Below are 21,535 nucleotides of genomic sequence, written 5' to 3'. Positions count from 1 at the left end.
ACAAACTTTAAAAACTTTTTGCTTTTAATTTATGAATGTTTTTGTTTCTTTTCAGGCTAATGGATATAGCTTCATCAGTATTGATCATGGTCAAGCAGTATCTTTGCTAAAGACATTTCAGAACACAGTGGAGCTTACTATTGTTCGAGAACTTTCTTAAACACTGTGGAGAAAGAGGAAATTCTGTGTAATTTTTGAAGGACTTGTGGAAAACTTAATATTTTGACTATTTTTGTATGCAAAACTTTTAAAACTATGTACAGTAATAAAATAATGAATTTGTGGTTATGGGGAAAAACCACTGTAAAGAATATAAATGAAGCAGTTATGGAAATGCATATGGTAATTAGAGCTAAATTGTTTTAAAACAGTGTAGCAATCAAGGATCACTCCTCCAAGAACAAACCTGTGGTGTATTTTGTACAGATGGTAGGTTTATTTTGTGGATAATTCATATACATTAAAGAACTTTGTGTACAAGGAGCCTCCATTGTAGCCAGTGGACAGATGGCAGGGCTTTCTGTCCTATAGCAGTTCCATTGCCTTTAATTTTTCATTTATTTTTAGAATCTTTGCCTAAACCAGTTTGGTAGATGTCGGTAAGAAATTTTAAAAGTTGGCTTTGCAATGTGCGTATTGTATAGTTGAATTGGTAGACTGAAAGTGAACTGATTGGATTAAATTAAAAGGCCAGGTAAAAGTATGAAATTAAAAGAAATTGAGACAAACTGAGAGAATCTATATGTACCAATTAAAAAAATGCAATAAAACATGAAGGTTTCTTTTTTAAGGCAGTTAATAAATATACTTGTGGAAGTTTTACAAGATTGGTTCATATCAAATCCATTGCCTGTTCATATTCTTATGTGTAATTTAGTTTTGAGTGTTTTTAATCACACATTTTTTAAAAAAAATAATTATGCTATGGAGTTGTACTGAAAAGGTACTCTCATTACAAAAAAATCCTGTTTTTTATATAAAAGGATGATTTTCTTCTGCCTTGTATGAAATGCTCCATATTCAAATTATTTATACATTTTTGAAAAGAACCTGAAATGGCCAGTTTTTGCTGTGTTGCCTGTAATGTATGATGATGATGATGCATAGACACATTGAATTTTAACATGTGCATGTTCTGAATAGAAAAGCTGTGGTCTTTTCAAGGCGGCTTATGACACTGAGCTATTTGAAGATTGGACTGCCCCAGAATAAACGTTTCAGAAATAACTCTTGATTTTTGTTGGCCTTCAATTGCCTTGTGAGACTAAAAGAAATAAAACTCTGGAGCTGTAACCAAAGCCAGGTTATGGGACGCTGCTGCACAGCAATAGAAGGTTGTTCCCTATTGTAAAGGGATAGGTATTTTGGGCCCACCAACTTGTATAATCTTCTTCAAAGGGCTGTTCCTACAGGTGATATTAAATGTGAACTTGACACTTCAGAGTCATTAAAGGATTTCTAATTATATTAATGTAAGAGTGATTTGTTACAAGCTGCCTTTTGTTTATTATTACTTGCATAAAACATTGGATTATAATTTTGTTAATGACAAATGTTTATGTTCATGTTCATGATGTAACAGAGATAATATTGCCTAATTCACAAGATAATAAGTAATACATAGGTATTATGAACCACAGAAAAGTGCCATAGAGAACAGTAACTTTTTTAAAAAGTAAATGATTAACACATCATTGGAAAAAATATTCATTTAATTGAAATTTTAATAGAAATCAATAGTTTTTAAAATAAATTTAGCAAAGTACCAATCTGTTAAAAGATTTTGCAAAAGCATTCTTAAATGGAAAATCCACATTGTTAGATCTCAGTAGTTTTTGAATACCTAAACTTAAATGATATAGCACTGCACTTACCAACTGAATATTGTAATGCATATAATTCTTAATTTTAATTGAAATCCTTTAGCAACTCTTTGTACATTAACTTTAATTGATTTTATTAAAATTTACATAGGCATTGTTTTTATATTAGCAGAAATGTGCTGTATTTTGATAAAATTCACATCTTCTGTGTGCTGTTAATCTTTAAAAAAAACATAGCTATATTGTGACAAGCTTCAGTTTGCTATTTTATTTACAATTTATTCAGTGACTCACATTCATATTCACTGCTTTTAACTATTAAATTCAGTCTTTTAATAAAGAAACAAAATTATAATTATGTGAAAAGTTTCAAAACTGAATATGAATTCAATTTATCTTTGCATACAAGATGTAAGAATGAAATATGTCCCAAAATATTGTATTTTGTATGAAATGAGAAATATTCCATAAACTAAAATAGAAATTCATTTGAATATTTTTTGTTAAAAACATTGCCAATTTTTTTCATTGTTTAAAATAACAGTGCAAGAAAAAATGGTGCTTATTGTCTGTTTGCAAGAAAATAAAATTCTGTTCAAAGTTATTTTGTGGGGGAAAAACATTGTCAGAATATACATTGAGGAGAGATTGTTGAAAAAGCTCATTGAAACAAGAAAACATTTCTTGAAGCCATGGATTTCTAATGTTTCTCATTTTATCAAAATATATCTGGAAAATTGATGAAATAGATACAGAATGGATCATGTTATCAATTCAGGTTTTTTTGTAACAGTTCTTTAAAATTTCAGTTCAAGTGAAATTTTTGGAAAAAGTCCCACATATTTATTGTGTAAATATTTTTTTTTTACTATTTTTGACTGGAGTTTAAAAATGTGTACATACTTGAACACATCTGTGAACACAATCATAGCAATAAGGGACACAAAGAACCAAGCCTTTATCATTAATTTGCTGTATACTACTTTTTAAAATAACTATTCCCTTGTCAGCCGCTCTGTAATGTTTTTATTGATCAGCATTCAGCATTCCAGTTTTTTTGTATATAATTAAATTGTTTCTGGAGTAACACGAGAAGAATAGATAATAAACTAATGCTCTTTAAAGTTATGTGTACTTTATTGCTTTCAATTTACATCAGTCTTATTCTTTTATAAATTGTTGAAACTTACCCCCTTGGAATTTTTAAAAAATTATTTGAATGAAATAGAATGTATGAACAAATCATTTCATACTGATTTGCATTTGATACTGATTGCTATTCCTGAAGGTAGGTAGGTTAAGCAGGTAAGTAGGTAGACAGATTTGACTCTTAAATGAAATTCATAGCCATTTATCAATGGCAATAATTTGGAGAGGATGCTTTTCTAGGTCTCTGAATTATGGTTGTGGGTTATGCTAATGTGAAGTGTTGGAAGCCAAACAAGAATTTCATTTTGAAAATAGGAGTGTATTTAAAATGCAATACTTGTCAAAGCTAGTCTAGGACTTTTTGCTTCCTTAAGACCAGGGGTGGGCAATTAATTTTGCCATGGGGCCACATGAGAAATTGGGATGGTTTTAGAGGGCCAGATTAATATAATTAACTCAGTTCTACCCAATACTGTATATTATTGGGTAGAACTGAGTTAATTATATTATAATTATAAATTATAATTATATATTATATTTATATAATTATATATTATAATTATATTATAATTATAAATTAATTGCCCACCCCTTCCTTCCTTCTTCCCTCCATTTCTCCTCCCTCCCTCCCTCCCTCCCTCCCTCCTCCATATGTAGAGAAGCTTCTGTCTCTGATTTTCTCTGTCTTTTATTTCTGCTTTTGGGCAGTTCTTTACTTCTCTTTCAAAATATTCCTTTCAGGTGCCTCTCTTCAACTGACCTACATTGTCAGTTGAGAAAACATAGTGGAGGCTTTGCCTGAAAGTAGCTTTGGGTTCCTTTTCTTTCTCCTCCTCCCTCCCCCCCCCGAGAGTTGGGGGGGTTTGCTTTAAATTTCTTGGAAAGGCCAATGAAACCAATGAACAATTTAAAAATGAGCATTTATTGGATTTTTGCAAAAGGGCATGGAAAGATAAATTCTCCTTCCTTCCTTCCTCCATCCATTTCTCCTTCCTCCCTCCCTCCCTCCATTTCTCCTTCCTTCTTTCCTCCCTCTATTTCCCCCTCCTTCCTTCTTTCCTCCCTCCCTCGCTCCCTCCCTCCCTCCCTCCACGGGCTGATCACAGACAGCGGGCGGGCCGCATCTGGCCCCTGGGCCGCACTTTGACCAGGTCTGCTTAAGACCATTGCCCATTTCACACCCAGAAACCAAAGTTTCAAAATCTGAATCTTTTTTGGACCGCTTTTTCACCCCTGAATTTTTAGACTGACCCAAAGGGTCCAATGTTTGTCACACTTCTTAGCGACCTGAAGCCATCTCCTAAGTGAGTTGAATCTACCCAGAGGAAAGCTTGCTGAGGATCCCAGTACCAAGAAAGCTTCTGGGATCCCATGCCTGGGCCTTCCCAGTGCCCCCCCCGCCTTTGGAAAAGCCTTTCTGTTATTCCATTACTGCTTTTTCTCATCAATCTTCAAAGAACCGTGAAAAGATGGGATATAGAATTCAATTGATAAACTATGAATTCATCGTATGTGAGGAAAATGTGCGATTTGTGAGAGGGCACTCAAACTCGGGAGGCATATTAAGATGTCTTTCTGCCCAACTCTCGTTTTGTCTGTGCTCATGTATCTGCCATCACATTGAGCAGTTGCGGTAGCTGTGGATCCCCACACCCGTAACACTTCTGTGAGTGAGTGATTTATTTATTTGACTTCTATACTGCCCAATCCCAAAGGACTCATTGAAGTACTATGGCTCTGAAGCTGGCACTGGTGCCTCAGCCCTAGGATAAACCTGGTCTAATCTGTGTACAACCTAACAACGCAACTAATATTTTTTAGTACCTTTGCGAAAAATCCACCTACAGAAGATGTGCTACTTAAATATATTTTTCTTTGTCTTATAATTTATTTATTATTTATTATTTAGATTTGTATGCCGCTCCTCTCCGCAGACTTGCTGAGACCGTGTTTCCCTGAAAATAAGATCTATCTGTCTGTCTGTCTGTCTATCTATCATCTAATCTATCTACAGTGAGTCGAATTTCCGCAAAGTAGAGATGCGGAAGTAAATACACTATTTTTGGCTATGAATAGTATCCCAAGCCTTCCCTTAACACTTTAAACCCCCAAATTACAATTTCCCATTCCCTTAGCAACCATTTAGATTATTACTCACCATGTTTATTTATTAAAGATTATTTTAAAAAATATTAAAGACAGGCGAAAGTTTGGCGATGACATGATGTCATCGGGCGGGAAAAACCGTGGTATAGGTGAAAAAAAAGTATTTTTTAATTAATATTTTTGAAAAAACGTGGTATAGACTTTTCGCGAAGTTCGAATCCTTGAAAATCGAGGGAACACTATTTCTATCTCTACCTGGATTTGGATGATGCCCAACTCCCGGGGATTTCCTGCCATGTACTCAAAACCCCAATTGGGCTTATTATCAGGGAATGTCTTATTTTATATAAATGAGAGTCTGCGGAGAGGGGCGACATACAAATCTAAATAAACAAACAAGAATATATGCTTAAATACCGCTTAAGCCTCTAAAACAGGTCTTCAAACTTGGCAACTTTAAGACTTGTGGACTTCAACTCCCAGAATTCTCCTGCCAGCATAGCTGGCTGGAGAATTCTGGGAGTTGAAGTCCACAAGTCTTAAAGTTGCCAAGTTTGAAGACCTGTGCTCTAAAACATGGTCACTGTTACTACGTAGTTTTACAAAGTACTGTATGTCGTCATACCCTGCAACCGCCTACCTCCGCGCCCCCTCCCTCGTGCATCAATCCGTGAATTTGATTTATGCGGAGTTTTCGGAGAACTACGTCCTAGCTTGAGGAAAGGCTGGACTTCGCATTGTGCCTTGGTTTTTATATTTGGGATACTTTTGACCATACAGCTATCCTCTCCAACTTGTCCCTTTTCAGACGTGCAGGAGTTTAATCCCCAATAGCGGGGAGATAATTTATCACCCCCGTTACCAAGAGCACTCAAAAATAGCGACTCCGCCATCCTCCTCTACTTTACAAGCTTTCTAGGAAAGTCATAGCCACAGAGCAACCGCCGTTAACGCTCCCCAACTCATAGAATACCACGTGAACGGAAACATCGTGACGTGTGTACACTCTAGACGCCTTTTCTATGGTAACTTCCGCCTCCTCGCTTACGTGCGCTGGCTTGGGTCGGATAGAGGAATTGCCGCCATCATGATGAACAGCGGCGGAATCGGGGTCCCCCTCGGCTTTCCTTTGACTCCTACTTCGGTTATTCAAGTCACTAATTTATCCTCCGCGGTGACCAGTGAGCAGATGCGGACGCTCTTCGGTTTCCTAGGTGACATTGAGGAGTTGCGCCTTTACCCTCCGGAGTAAGTAAGGCCATGGAAGCCATAGAGAATGGCGGGAATGACGGTCTTTTAAGGAAAGGGGTGTGTTTTTTTTTAACTGACCGGATGCTGCGCTCTCCATTTTGCTTGTGGGTGGCTCCGTTTTGAGGGTTTTTGTTGCTTTCTGCGAGGATGGTTGCCCGGAGTGAAGATGGCACCTATTCTCGGATTTATTTTGCCCTCTCTGTCGTCTCAGTCCTCTCAATTATCTTCCCTTTAAATAATTGTGAGAAATGCCGGCGACTTTGAGGTTGGCGCTTCTTTGGTAGAAACCCTCATTCGAGCCCTCTGCAAGATAGGCGCTTTCCGTTGGAGCTTCGTTTGCGGCAAGGGCAGCCCTCGAGCCTCGTTCCCAGAGACTTCGCCCCCTCAGCTCATCCAACCGCCCCAATTGATAAACTGCCCAAGTTTGTCAGCCTTATTTATCCTTTCAACCAACCATAGGACCCTGTAGACCTTCAGTTCCTTTGCTTACTTAATTGGAGCATGGCTTAATGAAAATTCATAGGGCTTGAAACGCCAATTCAGTATGGTTGGGATATGAATTGTAACCTATTTAAGGCATCTTTAGTTTAATATTGTGGATAAATGGAGGTTCTTCCTTGTAAGAGAAGGATATTCTGGCAAACTTGAACAATGGGTGCTATCTAACAAAATGAACTTAAGTGGTGAAAAAAGTAAGATTCTACATTTAGGCAAGATAAACAAAACACACAGGTACAGTATATGTGGTACATTGCTCAACAGTAGTAACTGTGAGAGGCATCTTGGAGTCCTAGGGCAGTGTTTCCCAACCTTGGCAACTTGAAGATATCTGGACTTCAACTCCCAGAATTCCCCATCCAGCAAATGCTGGCTGGGGAATTCTGGGAGTTGAAGTCCAGATATCTTCAAGTTGCCACGGTTGGGAAACACTGTCCTAGTGGACAACCATTTAAATATGAGCCAGCTGTGTGCAGCAGCTGCCAAAAAAGCCAACACAGTTCTAGGCTGCATTAACAAAGGGATAGAATCAAAATCACGTGAAGTGTTAATACCACTTTATATGGCCTTGGTAAGGCCACACTTGGAATACCGCATTCAGTTTTGGTCGCCACAATGCCACAAGGATATTGAGACAAGAAAAAGTGCAGAGAAGAGCAACAAAGTTGATTAGTGGACTGGAGGCTGAAACATATGAAGAACGGTTGCAGGAACTGGGCATGGGTTGTTTAATGAAAAGAAGGACCAGGGGAGTCATGATAGCAGTGTTCCAATATCTCAGGGGTTGCCACAAAGAAGAGCGAGTCAGCACCTGAGGGTAGAACAAGAAGCAATGGGTGAAAAATATACAAGAAGGGAAGTAACTTACAACTAAGGAGAAATTTCCTGACGGTCAGATAGGTTGATCAGTGGAACAGCTTGCCTCCCAAAGTTATGAATGCCCTAACACTGGAAGTTTTTAAGCAGATGTTGGATAACCATTTGTCTGAAATAGTGTAGGGTTTCCTGCCTAAGCAGAGGGTTGGGCTAGAAGACCTCCAAAGTACCGTTCAACTCGTTATTGTTGTTGTTATTAACATTGTAATGGTCAATCGCAGATACTGTATTGCTTTCTGTAGAATCTAAAATGCCGACACACATATCTTGCAGTCTTTCTGTAATGTTCAGGGAAGGTTAAATTGTTGTGGTTTTCCAGATGCATTTCCAATGTGTGTTCAAGTACTTCATTTATTTTTATTTATTAATTTAATTTATAGGCTGGCCAACTCCTTCCAGATTTTGGGCAGCTCACAACTTCTAAAAAACAATATAAAAAGACAGTTTAAAACCCATAAAAACCATTCATATCTTTTTCTGGCTGGATCTAGGTGGTACCACATTGATCAACGGACCCAGGCCTGCCGGCAGAGCCAGGTCTTCACAGTTTTCCAGAATTTACTTGTTATAATTAAGTATAATTCTGCATGTGAATCTGCTGTGTGATGAAAGGAGCCAAAAATGTCCCTGATACCGTAGCAGACATGATTATTTTTACTAAGAAGATACACCTTAAGGTTAAACTGTACTTAGTTTCTGTACTTAGTTTCTCCAATTTTTCTTGGAGCTTTCACAGAGTCCCTTCTCATCATATCACTTTGGAATGGGGAATCTCAGCAAGTACCTGGAAGTCAAGAGTTTTGAACTTTATAAAAAGTGATGATAGCAGATAATCTATAGTGTTATTAGGATTTAGAATTTGAAAATTTTGCTTTCTTTCTTTGTTGCTGTTTTTCTCCTTTTTAAAGCTTTTTTTAAATTCTCGGGAATAGTTTTCTTACTTTGATCCTTGGCCTTGCCACTTGCAGATCTTCATTATAATTTATTCATAAACAGTATACAATAAAAATCTAAGTTTTTATTTTTAAATTCTTGACACGTAAAAACATAGAATGCAGAAATATTTTTTTATTAGAAAAGCCAAAATATACCCAAATCAACATTTACTTTTCATAAATAGCCTGCTCCGGCCTTCCAACAATCTCACCATCACACCCTGATATATAGGGCACAGAAAAAATACTTTCTATTGGTAATTTTCATGTATCACATAAGCCATGACTTTGTTAACCTTTATTAAATAAACCATAATTAGCTCAATTTGTGAAGCATATTCAAATAAAGCACCAAGGTTTACCAAACAACAGGATTTCATTAACAAAATGCTTTAGAAAAAAAGAAAAGTGTTAGAGTTGTATTCCCTTTTAGCATTTCTTTTGATTTAATAGGAAAGGAATGGGGCATCTCTGAAAGAGAGAATGATATCATCCCCACTCTAGATTCCGCATCACCAATAAAATATCCAGAATTTCCTCTGCCAAAATAGCTTTTTTACAAAATGCCAGTGCTGCGATTCTAGAATTTTGGGAGTCTGCATAGGGATACTAGATTGTCCAAATGCCTCTTAAGATAAACTGTTGGTCACCCTCCTTTTATGTTTATTATTTATTTATTATTTATTAATTGGATTTGTATGTTGCCCCTCACTGAGGACTCGGGACGGCTCACAACTTATCAAAGAAAACATAACAGTACAACTAAATCCAAATAATATAATTAAAGAAGTTAAAAGTTCTAATATTATTAAAATCATTTGTTGTTGTTGTTTTTGTGAATTCAAAAGCCCTTAGTCTCTCTTTACGCCAATCTCTGTTCAGCAAATTTAAACTGCACACAATCATAATATTGAATAATTCTAAATATATTTTTGTTGTCAAGTTTTAGATTTCATTTTTATTGCTTTGTGAATATGGATTTTCATATTTCACTGCTTCAGTAATTGACCTAAAGTTATTCATATTCTTCAACTATTAACTTTCATTATGACAGTTAACAGTTTTGCCATTTCAGACCTAGTTACCATTATTGAGATCAGGGTATTTTGTCTATATATTACTTTGAATTAATAGATGTTGAAATTTTTCTGTTCTCTTTTCTGTTAACTCAGTGTGAACAAATTAATAATTAATTGAAACATTAATTAATACAAATAAAGGTCTAATGTCAAAGAAGGAATGATAATGTAAGAAAGAAATAAGGCATTCCAAGGAAGACATAGAAGTCAGGAGTGCTTTGGAAAAAATTTTCAGATGGTTTTTGTGAAACAATTTCTTAAATATATTAGCATAACTATAGTTCATAAGTCACATAATGCATCATCTTTAGTCTAGATTGACTTCAGTTCATAGAAATGTCTATGAAATGTCTATGAATTAGAAGTTAGTAAAATAGATTGAACTGTGGTTTTTCAAGATCAGCCTGTTTGGAAGGTCTTATCTATATAGGCTAATTATAGAAAGGTCATGCGACACTTATTGAAGCATTGGAGTCAACAGTAGTTTATAAAAAGTGGAATGTTTTTAGTTATTTTAAACTTAAATAATAACAAGGCTATGATTATGGTTAGATGTATATTTTATTATATTACAGATTAAATTCAGTTGTTGAATGATATTGTCTGGCAAAAGCTTGATATTCTTAATCACATATGAAGTAGACACATAAGAAATTAAGAATCTGCAGAAGAACTGATACCTTCTATAATTAACTTTCATTTGTATCAACATAAGAAGCATTAAAACTATTGAAAAATATAAGTCTTAATTTTTATTTTTTGATGTTTGTGTTCACAATTGTTTTTTGAGCACAGCTTGAAAAATGATGAAACTGTAACATCTAATTGGTTTTCTTTTTCTTGCAGCAATGCACCGCTCGCTTTTTCTTCCAAAGTATGTTATATTAAGTTTCGGGAGTCTTCAAGTGTTGGTGTGGCCCAGCATCTAACAAACACAGTTTTTATTGACAGAGCTCTGATAGTTGTACCCTGTGCAGAAGGTTGGTATTTTCAGTATGGTCTTTTTTTTCATTTTTGTGGTCTCCATTCTGTCAGTTTGTTCCATTTTTTTTCCAAGCAAATATTTGGATATTACTTTATTTTAATCTAGTCTTTTACAAGGATATGGACTTGCTTCTTTCACTGATTCTTTTTGTTTCAATGTTTGTTGTTCACCATTTGCCTAGAAAAATGTCCTAAACATATTTTTAGTTAAATGAGAGTGAGCACACATCTTTGTTACAGCAATAGAAGCCATTTTAAAGTTTTTTAATGAGTTATGAAAATAAAATAATATTTCCAAAGTAGATATCATATCTTTTCCAGTAATAAAATGATACAAAATATGATGTATTATAGAGAGTAGTTACTTAGTGGTGTTAACACTACACCAAGATCCCCAAACCGTTTCAAATAATCTCAAAATTAAATATGTTGAAAATTGATATTTAAAATGACTGAAATCAAATCTCCCATGAGAAATAACATATAGCCAAAGGTTTTAGCCATTTTAACAAGGATATTTTTAATGTGCATATTTACTTCCAATATTGTTGGAAATTTAAGTGGTGTGTTCTATGGGTTTATTTGGACTATTAGTGCATTTTAATATTAGTGTTGCAAAATATTTATATGATCAGTTATTCTTGGATTAGCTTTGGGTTTTGTTAGCTCAGTACTTATATCTGAAGGCCACTTTTATGGCTTAAGTAGATAGGCAAGAAAGTGGAATAGCCATGCAGGTAAGAGAGGATTTACTTTATTACTAATAATTTATTCATAGTTCATATTTGGTAGAAAGGAAAATGTTGGGAACAGCAGTTAAAAACCATAGGTACAATTCTAATTATTCAAGCAGAAGTTAAAACGTGCAATTTTGAACAAAAATATAAGTAATTCAGGACTGAGGATACAAGTGAAATAGCACTTAGTGAAGGCACAACATATTTCAAAACTTAATAGTTGATTGTACAATATATTTCAAAACTTAACAGTTGATTATACCTTACAGCTGCATCTATGGTCCAGAGTTTAAACTTTAGGTATATATTACCTCCCTTCTGAATTGAAACGATTTGGTGGGATATAGGATGACCCTTGGAGGTGGCTGAGTTACTTTTGATATAATGTTTCTGTCTAGACTGGAAATCACTGATTTCAGCATTGCCATTATTTATTTTTTTGTTTCTAGATTGCCCATTTCTCTCAGGGAGGGACATTTGCAGCCTTTACATCCTCAGCATTTTGTTTTCTATAAATCAGTTAAAATATAGAATTAACAACATCTAGTTCATTTATGAACTGCTTTTACTGTTAGAAAGTTTCTTCAAACAGTCAAAGTTTGCCTTTTGAAATTTAAAATTTTGGAATAAGAGATAATTTATTTGGCTTCTTGTAACATCAGATATTTAAAGAGTTCTATCATATTTTCCCTCGATTGTGTTTCCCCCACCCCTAAGTCTAAGCATGTACAATCTATCCAATATCACTTATTAATATTTAGTTTCTAGTTTCCCATTGCTGTTCTCTGGATCTACTACAACTTCTTCGAATCCTCCTTGAAGTTACTACACTATTTTGACCAAAACAGAAAGAAGTAGAAATAGTATTTGCCATGATTCAAATATATTTGCTTTTTTATAAGTATCATTCCCAGGCTATATATTTTTCATCCTATTCTTGTACATTTAAAGGCTGTTTCCTGAGGAAAGGTTTTGTGCTTATTTCTGATTCTCTCACTTTTGAACCATCCCCCAAATCAGTCAAGATCATTACTTATTTTAGTACTGACAATGAGTGCATTAACTAGCTCATTGTATTATGTTTTATGCAAATTTTAGAAGCATTTTCTTTTCTTCATCCAATTATAAATGATTAATAAAAATACTGAAGAGTTGAAGACATAGGACATCTTTGTGGCATTCTATATGGCACCCTCTGAATATGATTTCTAACCCAGCTGTGTCCACTTAATTATCACCTAGTCCTTACGTAACTGTTTTGCTAATAATGTCATGAGTTACTTTTTGAAATATCTTGTGCACTAAACAGTCCCAAAATGTGTTCAAGAAGTCAAAAATGACATAAGATTATTTAGACAAGATTTGTCTATGCTAACATTTGGTAAGTAAGCAAGCATATTTTTCCAAATTAATTTCTTTTATCTTTTCCTATAATAATTTCCTAATTATTGATGTCATGTTGACTGGCACATACTTTTCTGAATCCTTTCCCTCTCTTAGAAGATAGGGACATTATTGTCTCTCTTCTAGTCATCTGGCACTTGCTTAGTTCTTGAGGAATTCAGCCCAGAGGATTAGTTATTTCATAAAGCATATAGTTCATCTAACCTTGCAATTTAAATTCATTCAAAATAAAAAAGATAATTCCCAGCCATGTTTCTGCTATGCCCAAACTTCAGTCACAGAATTTAAAGGGTTCATTTAGATTACTTAGTACAACTCCAAATTAAAGCATCTCATCCTATTGCTTTTCATAATTTCTTGACAAAATTCTTTTTTCATTGAAAAAAAACTTGACCTGAAAGAGGGATTGAGTAGCTCTGACTGTATTTACTTTGTTATCTGTTAACATTTTGCCATCTTCATTTTTATTTATATCTAAAGAAGTCCTTTCTCTTATTCTTAGCATTATTAGGTAAAGGTAGAAGTTTCCCCGCACGTGCGTGCTAGTCGTTTCCGGCTCTAGGGGCAGTGCTCATCTCCATTTCTAAGCCGAAGAGCCAGCGCTGTCCGAAGACGTCTCCGTGGTCATGTGGCCGGCATGACTAAACGCCAAAGGCGCACGGAGCGCTGTTACCTTCCCACCAAAGTGGTCCCTATTTTTCTACTTGCATTTTTTACATGCTTTCGAACTGTTTGGTTGGCAGAAGCTGGGACAAGTAATGGGAGCTCACTCCATTAAGCGGCACTAGGGATTCGAACCGCTGAACAGCCGACCTCCTGATTGACAAAAGCTCAGCATCTTAGCCACTGAGCCACCACGTTCCTTCTTAGCTTTATTAGCTTATGCTAATTTTTTGCTTTCCAGAAATCATTTGAACAGTTCTATGCAGCCTGTATGTTGGCTTCCTTTATGATCAGAACACTTTTAGGTTTTTTAAATGTTTATTCCATTTTTCTTTTGTAATATCTTTCTTCAGTTAACATAGGCTATTGTTTAGCATTTTAATGAATGACTGTAGAATAAGAAGCTCCCTTGATAAGGAGTGTATAATCTGAAAAATGATTTTTTTTCTGTCCATATTGCATTTATTATTTATTTTAAAATAGTTTCATAGCTCTTTGGGCTGTGGAAGATTGTTTACTAAAATACAAATATCAAAAAGTATCTGTTGGTGCTGTTACTTTTTTACTTCCTTTTCTTAATCATTATAATTTTGTCAAATTCTTGATAAATTTAATTCTGTGAAATCTTTGATTAAATATGAAAAAAATAATACACACACACAGTATGTCACACACACCCTCAAATTTTGTAAATATTTAAGTGTATCTTTTCATGTGATAACACTGAAGAAAGGACACTGTAAAGTGAATGTATAGCTTGTATAACAGTGTAAATCTATTATCTCCTCAAAATATTTCAACACAGAGCCATTAATGTCTAAACTGCTGGCAACAAAAGTGAGTACACCCCTCACTGATAATGTCCTAATGGGGCCCAAGTATCCGTTTTCCCTCTGTGGTGTCATGTGACTTAGTGGTACAAGGTATCGGCTGTGGAGGGGGAGCAGATGTGTTAAATCTCTCATACTGGTCATTGGAAGTTCAACATGGCACTTCATGGCAATAAACAAATTGTTCCTCTACATAAATATGGACTAGGCCAATGATGGCGGATCTTTTTCCCCTCGGGTGCCGAAAGCATGTGCCCACACGCATAATTGAGTGTTCTCACACATACCCCTGTACATGCCTGTGTGCCCCTCCCCCGCTCTCAATTTCCTGACTTCTGGTGGTCTTGGCAAAAACAGCCTCCCCCACTCCCTGGAGACCCTCCGGAGCCCGGAAATAGCTCACTTCCTGACTTCCATTGGGCCTGGTAAGCCTTTTTCTCACCATCCACAGGCTCTAGAGGCTTTTCTGGGGAGAGCAAAAATGGCATCCTTTGCCCTCCAGGGACTGAAAATGCCCTCCCAAAGCCTCCATCCAAGCCGAAAATAAGCTGGCCTTCATGCACATGTGCACTGAGCTAGAGCAACAGCTCGCATGCCGGCAATTATGGCTCCGCGTGCCACAGATGGCATAGGTTCACCATCATGGGCCTAGGCTATAAGAAGATTGTCAATACCCTGAAACTTAGCTGCACCACAATGGCTAAGATCATACAGCAGTTTAACATGACAGGTTCCACTTAGAACAGACCTCACCATGGTCGACCAAAGAAGTTGAGTGCCTTTACTCAGCATTTTCCAAAGCCAACCTCCAGCATTTCCCAAAGCCAACCTCCAGAGGTTGGCTTTGGAAAATAGACATATGAATGCTGCCAGCATTGCTGCAGAGGTTGAAGGGGTGGGGTGGGGGGCAGCTTGTCAGTGCTCAGACCATACGCCACATCCTGCATCAAATTGGTTTGCAGGGCTGTCGTCCCAGAAGGAAGCCTCTTCTAAAGATGCATAAGAAAGCCCACAAACAGTTTCCTGCAGACAAGCAGACTAAGGACATGGATTTCTGGAACCATATTTTGTGGTCCGATGAGACCAAGATAAAAGATATTTGGTTCAGATTGTGTCAAGTGTGTGTGGCGGCAACCAGGTGAGTACAAAGACAAGCGTGTCTTGCCTACAGTCAAGCATGGTGGTGGGAATGACATACCCGGGTTGCATGATGCTGTCGGCACTGGGGAGCTACAGTTCATTGAGGGAACCATGAATGCCCATGTGTAGTGTGACTGAAGCAGAGCATGCTCCCTTCCCTTTGGAGTCTGGGCCGCAGGGAAATATTCCAACATGATAATGACCTCGAACACCTCCAAAACGACCACTGCCGTGCTAAAAAGACAGGGTAAAGATGATGGACTGGCCAAGCTTGTCTCCAGATCTAAACCCTATTAGTGTCTGTGGGGCATCCTGAAATGAAAGATTGGAAGTGCACAAGGTCTCTAACATCCACCAGTTCATGACTCGCCATGGAGAAGTGGACGAGGACCCCAGTGGCAACCTGTGAAGCTGGTGAATTCTATGCCCAAGAGGGTTAAGGCATTGCTGGAAAATAATGGTGGCCACACAAAATATTGATACTTTGAGCCTCATTTGGACATTATCAATAAGGCTTCTCTTTTGTTGCCAAAAGTTTAAACATTAATGGGTCTGTGTTGCGTTATTTTGAGGGGACAGCACATTTACACTGTTATGCAAGCTGTATACTCACTTTACATTGTAGCTAAGTGTCATTTCTTCAGTGTTGTCAAATGAAAATATATACTTAAACAAAATGTGAGGGGATGTACTCACTTTTGTGACATACTGTGTGTGTGTGTGTGTACATAGAGAGAGAATATTTCCCTTCTGTTCAGTCGTGTTTGATTCTCATTGACTGCCTATACAAGTCCCTGCAGTTTTCTTGGCAAGGTTTTTCAAAAATGATTTGCCACTACCTCCTTCCTAGGCCTTAGAGAAAGCTATTGACCGAAGGTTACCAACCCAGCTTTGTGCTCAAACAAACTCATGCTTTCCTAATTTCTAGCCAGAGGCTTTAATCATTACACCAAACTATTGCTATATATAGAAAGAAATATATTTATTATAGTACAGTTATATAGTTCGACTTCAGGAAAGACAATGTGGAATAGTTATTTTTTTTAAGTAACAATTTTTTTTTCCAATGCAAAAAATGTGGATATATCTGGATAGAAAATATTACAAATGTGTTTATTTGTTTTAAAAGCAAAATTGTCTATAAGAGTGATGACTTAAAAAGTATTAGTAAGTTAAGTCATTTAATTTTTGCTAATTCATTTTGCTTGTACTGATGTTTAATATGGTTTATTCAGTAAGAGCAAATTTATAAAAAATATTGCTTTATTGTGTTCACCTATTCCCTTTGTCTACAACAATATGATATTGGAGCAGCTTCATAAACTAGGATAGACATCAAAGGTTTCATATTGTACATCTTTGATTTTTTAAAAATCTTAATACATACTGATTTGTACTTTTGATCTAAATTATAATCTTGCTTGTATTTTTATATTTGATTTCTAATAAGGATACAACAGAGAATATACCATCTCTCCCTCATGTATCTCTGGATTTTCCATGCCTGGAGTAGAAGAGCATATGAAAAGAAAATTTCTGTTCTTCTACTTGTCTTTTGCTAAAAACAGCCCAGAAAGACAATGATTTCTCCAACTGAAAAATCTCTCTGCTAACTTTACTATGTTTCAGCTAGATTAATGCAGAGGATTTAATGGTGTTCCTTAGCCCTATTCTCTCCCTTTATATTTGGCTCAATAATATGATGGCTGAAAGTTAAGTCATTTATATTACAATGGCACTTCAATAAGTTGTAATTATTACTAGATTTTTAAAATGCATTCCCTATTATGTGTATAAAGTCAATAAGATACTGCATCAAGGATTATACATAAAACTATCAGTTTGAATTTTGTCTATAATTTAACATTTTAACTGTCTGCATGGGAACAAAAAAATGATACATGTAAAACAATTGAAGAGAATGCAGCACTCATTGGCATTTACTCCCTCCTTCAGTGTAAATTCTTTTTTCCAAATCTCTGAATTTATCTGATGATCTTCCCAACTTTGTACTACCCAGATATGCTAAATTTCAGTTAATATAATTTTTAGCCAACTCTTTTGGCTGAGAATTTGAGGAATTCATTGAACACAGTGGAAAGATACTTGGGAAGGATTATTCTACCAATAAGCCTACCTAAAAGTAAGCCTATTAGCAGCTATTCCAAAGTAAGTATGCAAAACTATTCCTCTGCAGTCAGTGCTGGGTAAATATAATTTTTTAATTATTTAAATTTTGAGTTTAATTACAAATGATTCATATGGTTTATTAAAGCAAAATGCTCAGATCAAATCCATAGACTTACATATACCAAACTTAGCAGTTTCCTTGGATTTCCTATGAAAAGTAGAGACTTATATAGGATGTAGAGCACATGTGCTCTGTTGATCTAATCTCTACTGGGAAATCCAAATAGCGTGATACTAATATTTATGAATTTATTATTGTACAAAATCCAGACACGGGGAGGGAAGAATGTTAAGAACTTTTTAAAATGTTCATCTTGTCTGTCAGGAATTACTCTCATGGCTTAACTGCATAGTAAAAATAATGTCAAATATATAATTCATACTTCATGATTAACTTCGTGATTTTGGATACAGTGCAACATCACATTGTCAAAATGTATGGTCTCATTTTATGTGTATTTGAGATTTCTCTCTCTCTGACTTCTCTGGTCTAGTTTGAGAGAAGACAAGATTGAAATACATCTGATACCACCTTTAATCATCATTCTGAAATTTATGTCCACATTTTGTGGTAGATGGATTTTGACTATTAATTTGGTTTTGTATGTTTTCTCTGTGTGATATTTGTGCATTATTAGATGACTAGACTGGCCAAGGCAGACCTGTTACACTTGCCTGAATTAGGCATTGTTTGCCATGCCACTAAACCTGCCGCGAAGTGACAACTTCATGGGGAAAAATGAGAACGAAGTCTGGCCTACAGAAGATGGACGCCCTGTCTCTGTTTTATTATTTTGTTTTCCTTTATTTTATTTTTCTTCTTCCTTTTTTTTTTTTTGCTGTAATTCTTTTGTTTCTATTTGTGAACTGGTTTTTCAGTTCTGTAAAAATGCTGTTCTGTTATAAGAATTCATGATTCATTTTAAATCTATTCTGTGGAACTAATACTGTCAGTAAGAGCTGACATAATTCTAAAGTCAATTTAGACTTTATATTTAAACTGTTTAAGCAATTTTAAGTTTAGATAATTTGAAATCAGTGGAAATAATTAGGACTATGTTGAGTATCAAATGAAGTGATCAAATTTTTTACATTATCCATATAATTCAGCTTCTATATAATGCATTGATTTCTCTGGATTAAGTTTTGAAGTGTTCTTTCTTCTATAATGTCTTCAGAAGCTTTCTCCTCCCCATGCCCCCACCTTGAACCTCTCTGTTATTTTTCAAAATATGTATTTGAGCAAATGTTCTCCTTCATGTCTAAGCTTTATGGAAGTCTTTTGAGATTTCCCATTGAAATTTGAACTGCAGAGCATATAAACATATTGGTAATATGATATATGTCAAGTAGGCTAATGTTATTTCAAGACTAATAGGCTTTCTATTTATTTAATTTTGTCATTCAATATACTAATTTCTGTGACAAATCTAAAAAAAAATTAGGGAATATATAAAATAACTGTGCTGACCAATGTTTGTTTTGTATATTGTCTTCTCTTCACTGTAGCATTCTGTGAGAAGGTGACAAGCATCACTTTTTTTTTCTTGCGTCTTGGCACATGATTATGACAGTCTGTCTTGGATTAACCGACAGATAGAATTTGAATATTTTCTACAGAACTTTCCCAAGAAAAATAACTTGCTCCTTTTTTTTTTTGCAACAGGGATAAAAGTTTATAAATTATTTTTGGCATCTTTTATCATAGTTTTGCATATATTTTTTTTCAATAAAAATATTTTACTGGGATCTGATAATTTTATGAGTAAATAGGGAATTACAACAATAGCAGTAAACCCTATTGGAAAGTTTGGTTTATCCAATGGATCAGCAGGATCTATACTAAAGCTGCAAATTATTTAGAACTAAGGGACTAAAATAAGGGACTGAAACTTTTGGTAGAATCTTTAAATTGATATAATTAAATTACACAGATTGAAGTAGTAGTTAGAGTTATTAATCAGTTTAAAATGAGAGTCTAGTTCTGAGTAAAAATCTTTTGTGCATGTCCATGCTTTTACATCATTGCTTTTAAGTGTCATTTGAGCCACCACCAGTGCTGAGTATTGTGCGCTTAAGTCCTATGTATGGGGTTGTCTTTTGCCAATATAACTTGAAATACATTTTTATGAATTTTCATTCTTACCTTTTCATGATTACACTGAAAACATGCAGTGATATTTAGTCTGGAATAATTTACTGAAGTAAAACTTTGATCTTGCACAAGTTCAGTGAGGTACAGTTGGGCCCTTTTGGATATAAGTCCATTTAGCAAATGTTTAATTTTTTTTAAAAAAAATTCCTTTAATTTTGAACATAGATATTCATTTTGTTGCTTTTTAAAAGAAGGGAGGTTTGTTTTCTAGTAATTTAGTTACATGTAGGTATGATAAGTTAGAAAGTTCAGTACTTAGTATAAATTGCTATCTCTTATATTTACTTGATGGCCACCCACTGATCAAAAATTTCTCAGTCAAGTGGGAGAAGCTACTTTATGACTTTTCACTTCTCTGTATAATTTCCCATGCTGTTTCCAGGAATGAGGAAATTTACAGAGGAGAGGAAAATCATTTGTTTCCTTTTTGACTGTTCGATGCCTCGATTGGATTAAAGATCTTCCACCAGTAGGAGAAATACCAATTAGATACAGTCATGGAAGACTGTAGCTGATCAGCGTTTCTTTTGGAATGTACATTAAACTCTATGGGCCTATAGAAAGATAGAGAATTGGGTTTTAAATATTTTCCTTTAAATACAGTCCACTTACTATTTAGTCAAGATCCTATTATTTTTAAAACATGGTTTTATGTAGCTGGTTTAACCTTTCCACTCAATCAAAGTTTTCAATGTTTCAACTTTTATATATAAAAAGCTTTAAATTACATCCTTTCAAAACTCAAATTGTCAGAATGTTTAACATAGATCTTCAGGTTACTTTTTTAACATCAGAAATATCTTCCCCTTTTTGAAGTGAATTAACTTTTTTTGAGCTTAATATTGAGCTCTATGTTATCTACATTATATCTGGCTTTTTAATGGAACATTGTAGCATTAGTAGATAATAAAATTACTGTTTTTCTTACTATAACTTCTAATTCTAGATAATTGATACTTTATGAGGCCAGATTGACTTAAATATTTGTATTTGCTCTAATAAGTAACATCTGCAGTCTGTAATTTCTATATAGATTAGGAATTAATCCTTTTAGTAGTCCTATGCTTAAAATATTTACATTTGGATTATTTGGGCATAACCCACAAATATAATAGTCAGCCCATGTAAAGCATCTTAAAGAGTAGTATAAATTGTTTGTCCAGTACATTTTTAGTAAATATCAATGCAATCAAATTATTCAAGTATTAAAATATGGATAACCATGGTTAGTGTGAAATAATTTTTATCTAATTAATTAAAGTATTTTTATCTTAATTTTCAATCCCTAATATGAAACATTTTTAAACTAAGAACTTGAGCAATTTTATTGAGGTAAGCCTTGCTCTCTGAATACGTATAGTGAGAGAGAGAATCTCCTTGCCATCTTGTGAAATCAGCAGTGGATCAGCTACACTGACATTATGCAGATAAAACAAACATGCCAGTGATCAAGTAAATATTTTTGTAAAGACTAGATTACACTATCCCTCATAATGCTACAGAGCTGGGAGCCTTCCTGGGTCAAAGTACTTACACTATGAATCCTTAGGTTTCTTGCCTTGCTTGATTTGTTGTACCAGATTGACAGCTGGTGATCAACTGGCAATATTTTTCACAGCCACTTTCAGCAGACGAAAAGGCCAGTTTTCGCTTAGCACACTCCTGTTTCCTCTTTTTTTCTTTTTGACTGATTTGGTTATTTGCCATTTCTGGGG

The 21,535-nt window shown here is 35.2% G+C and overlaps 2 protein-coding genes across 4 annotated transcripts in view; both read left to right on the top strand.

The window, feature by feature from the left end:
* Positions 1–2,947, top strand: part of ERBIN (erbb2 interacting protein) — a 99,895-nt gene extending 96,948 nt beyond the window's left edge. For both annotated transcript variants that reach the window (XM_070743269.1, XM_070743268.1), the window contains one exon: positions 56–2,947. In XM_070743269.1, the coding sequence (XP_070599370.1) occupies positions 56–160 (105 nt within the window). In that variant the 3' untranslated portion in view covers positions 161–2,947. The remainder of the gene's footprint in view (positions 1–55) is intronic.
* Positions 2,948–6,124: 3,177 nt separating this feature from the next.
* The window catches only part of SREK1 (splicing regulatory glutamic acid and lysine rich protein 1), a 34,400-nt gene continuing 18,989 nt past the window's right edge, over positions 6,125–21,535 (top strand). Inside the window, exons 1-2 of one of the 2 annotated variants that reach the window (XM_070743266.1) lie at positions 6,125–6,326; positions 10,564–10,697. In XM_070743266.1, the coding sequence (XP_070599367.1) occupies positions 6,166–6,326; positions 10,564–10,697 (295 nt within the window). In that variant the 5' untranslated portion in view covers positions 6,125–6,165. The remainder of the gene's footprint in view (positions 6,327–10,563; positions 10,698–21,535) is intronic. The other variant, XM_070743267.1, reaches the window with a different exon arrangement.

The sequence above is a fragment of the Erythrolamprus reginae genome, chromosome 2, assembly GCF_031021105.1.
Source record: "Erythrolamprus reginae isolate rEryReg1 chromosome 2, rEryReg1.hap1, whole genome shotgun sequence".
NCBI lineage: Eukaryota > Metazoa > Chordata > Lepidosauria > Squamata > Dipsadidae > Erythrolamprus > Erythrolamprus reginae.
Note: the sequence above shows the minus strand (reverse complement) of the source record. Positions and strands in the feature narration are given on the sequence as shown.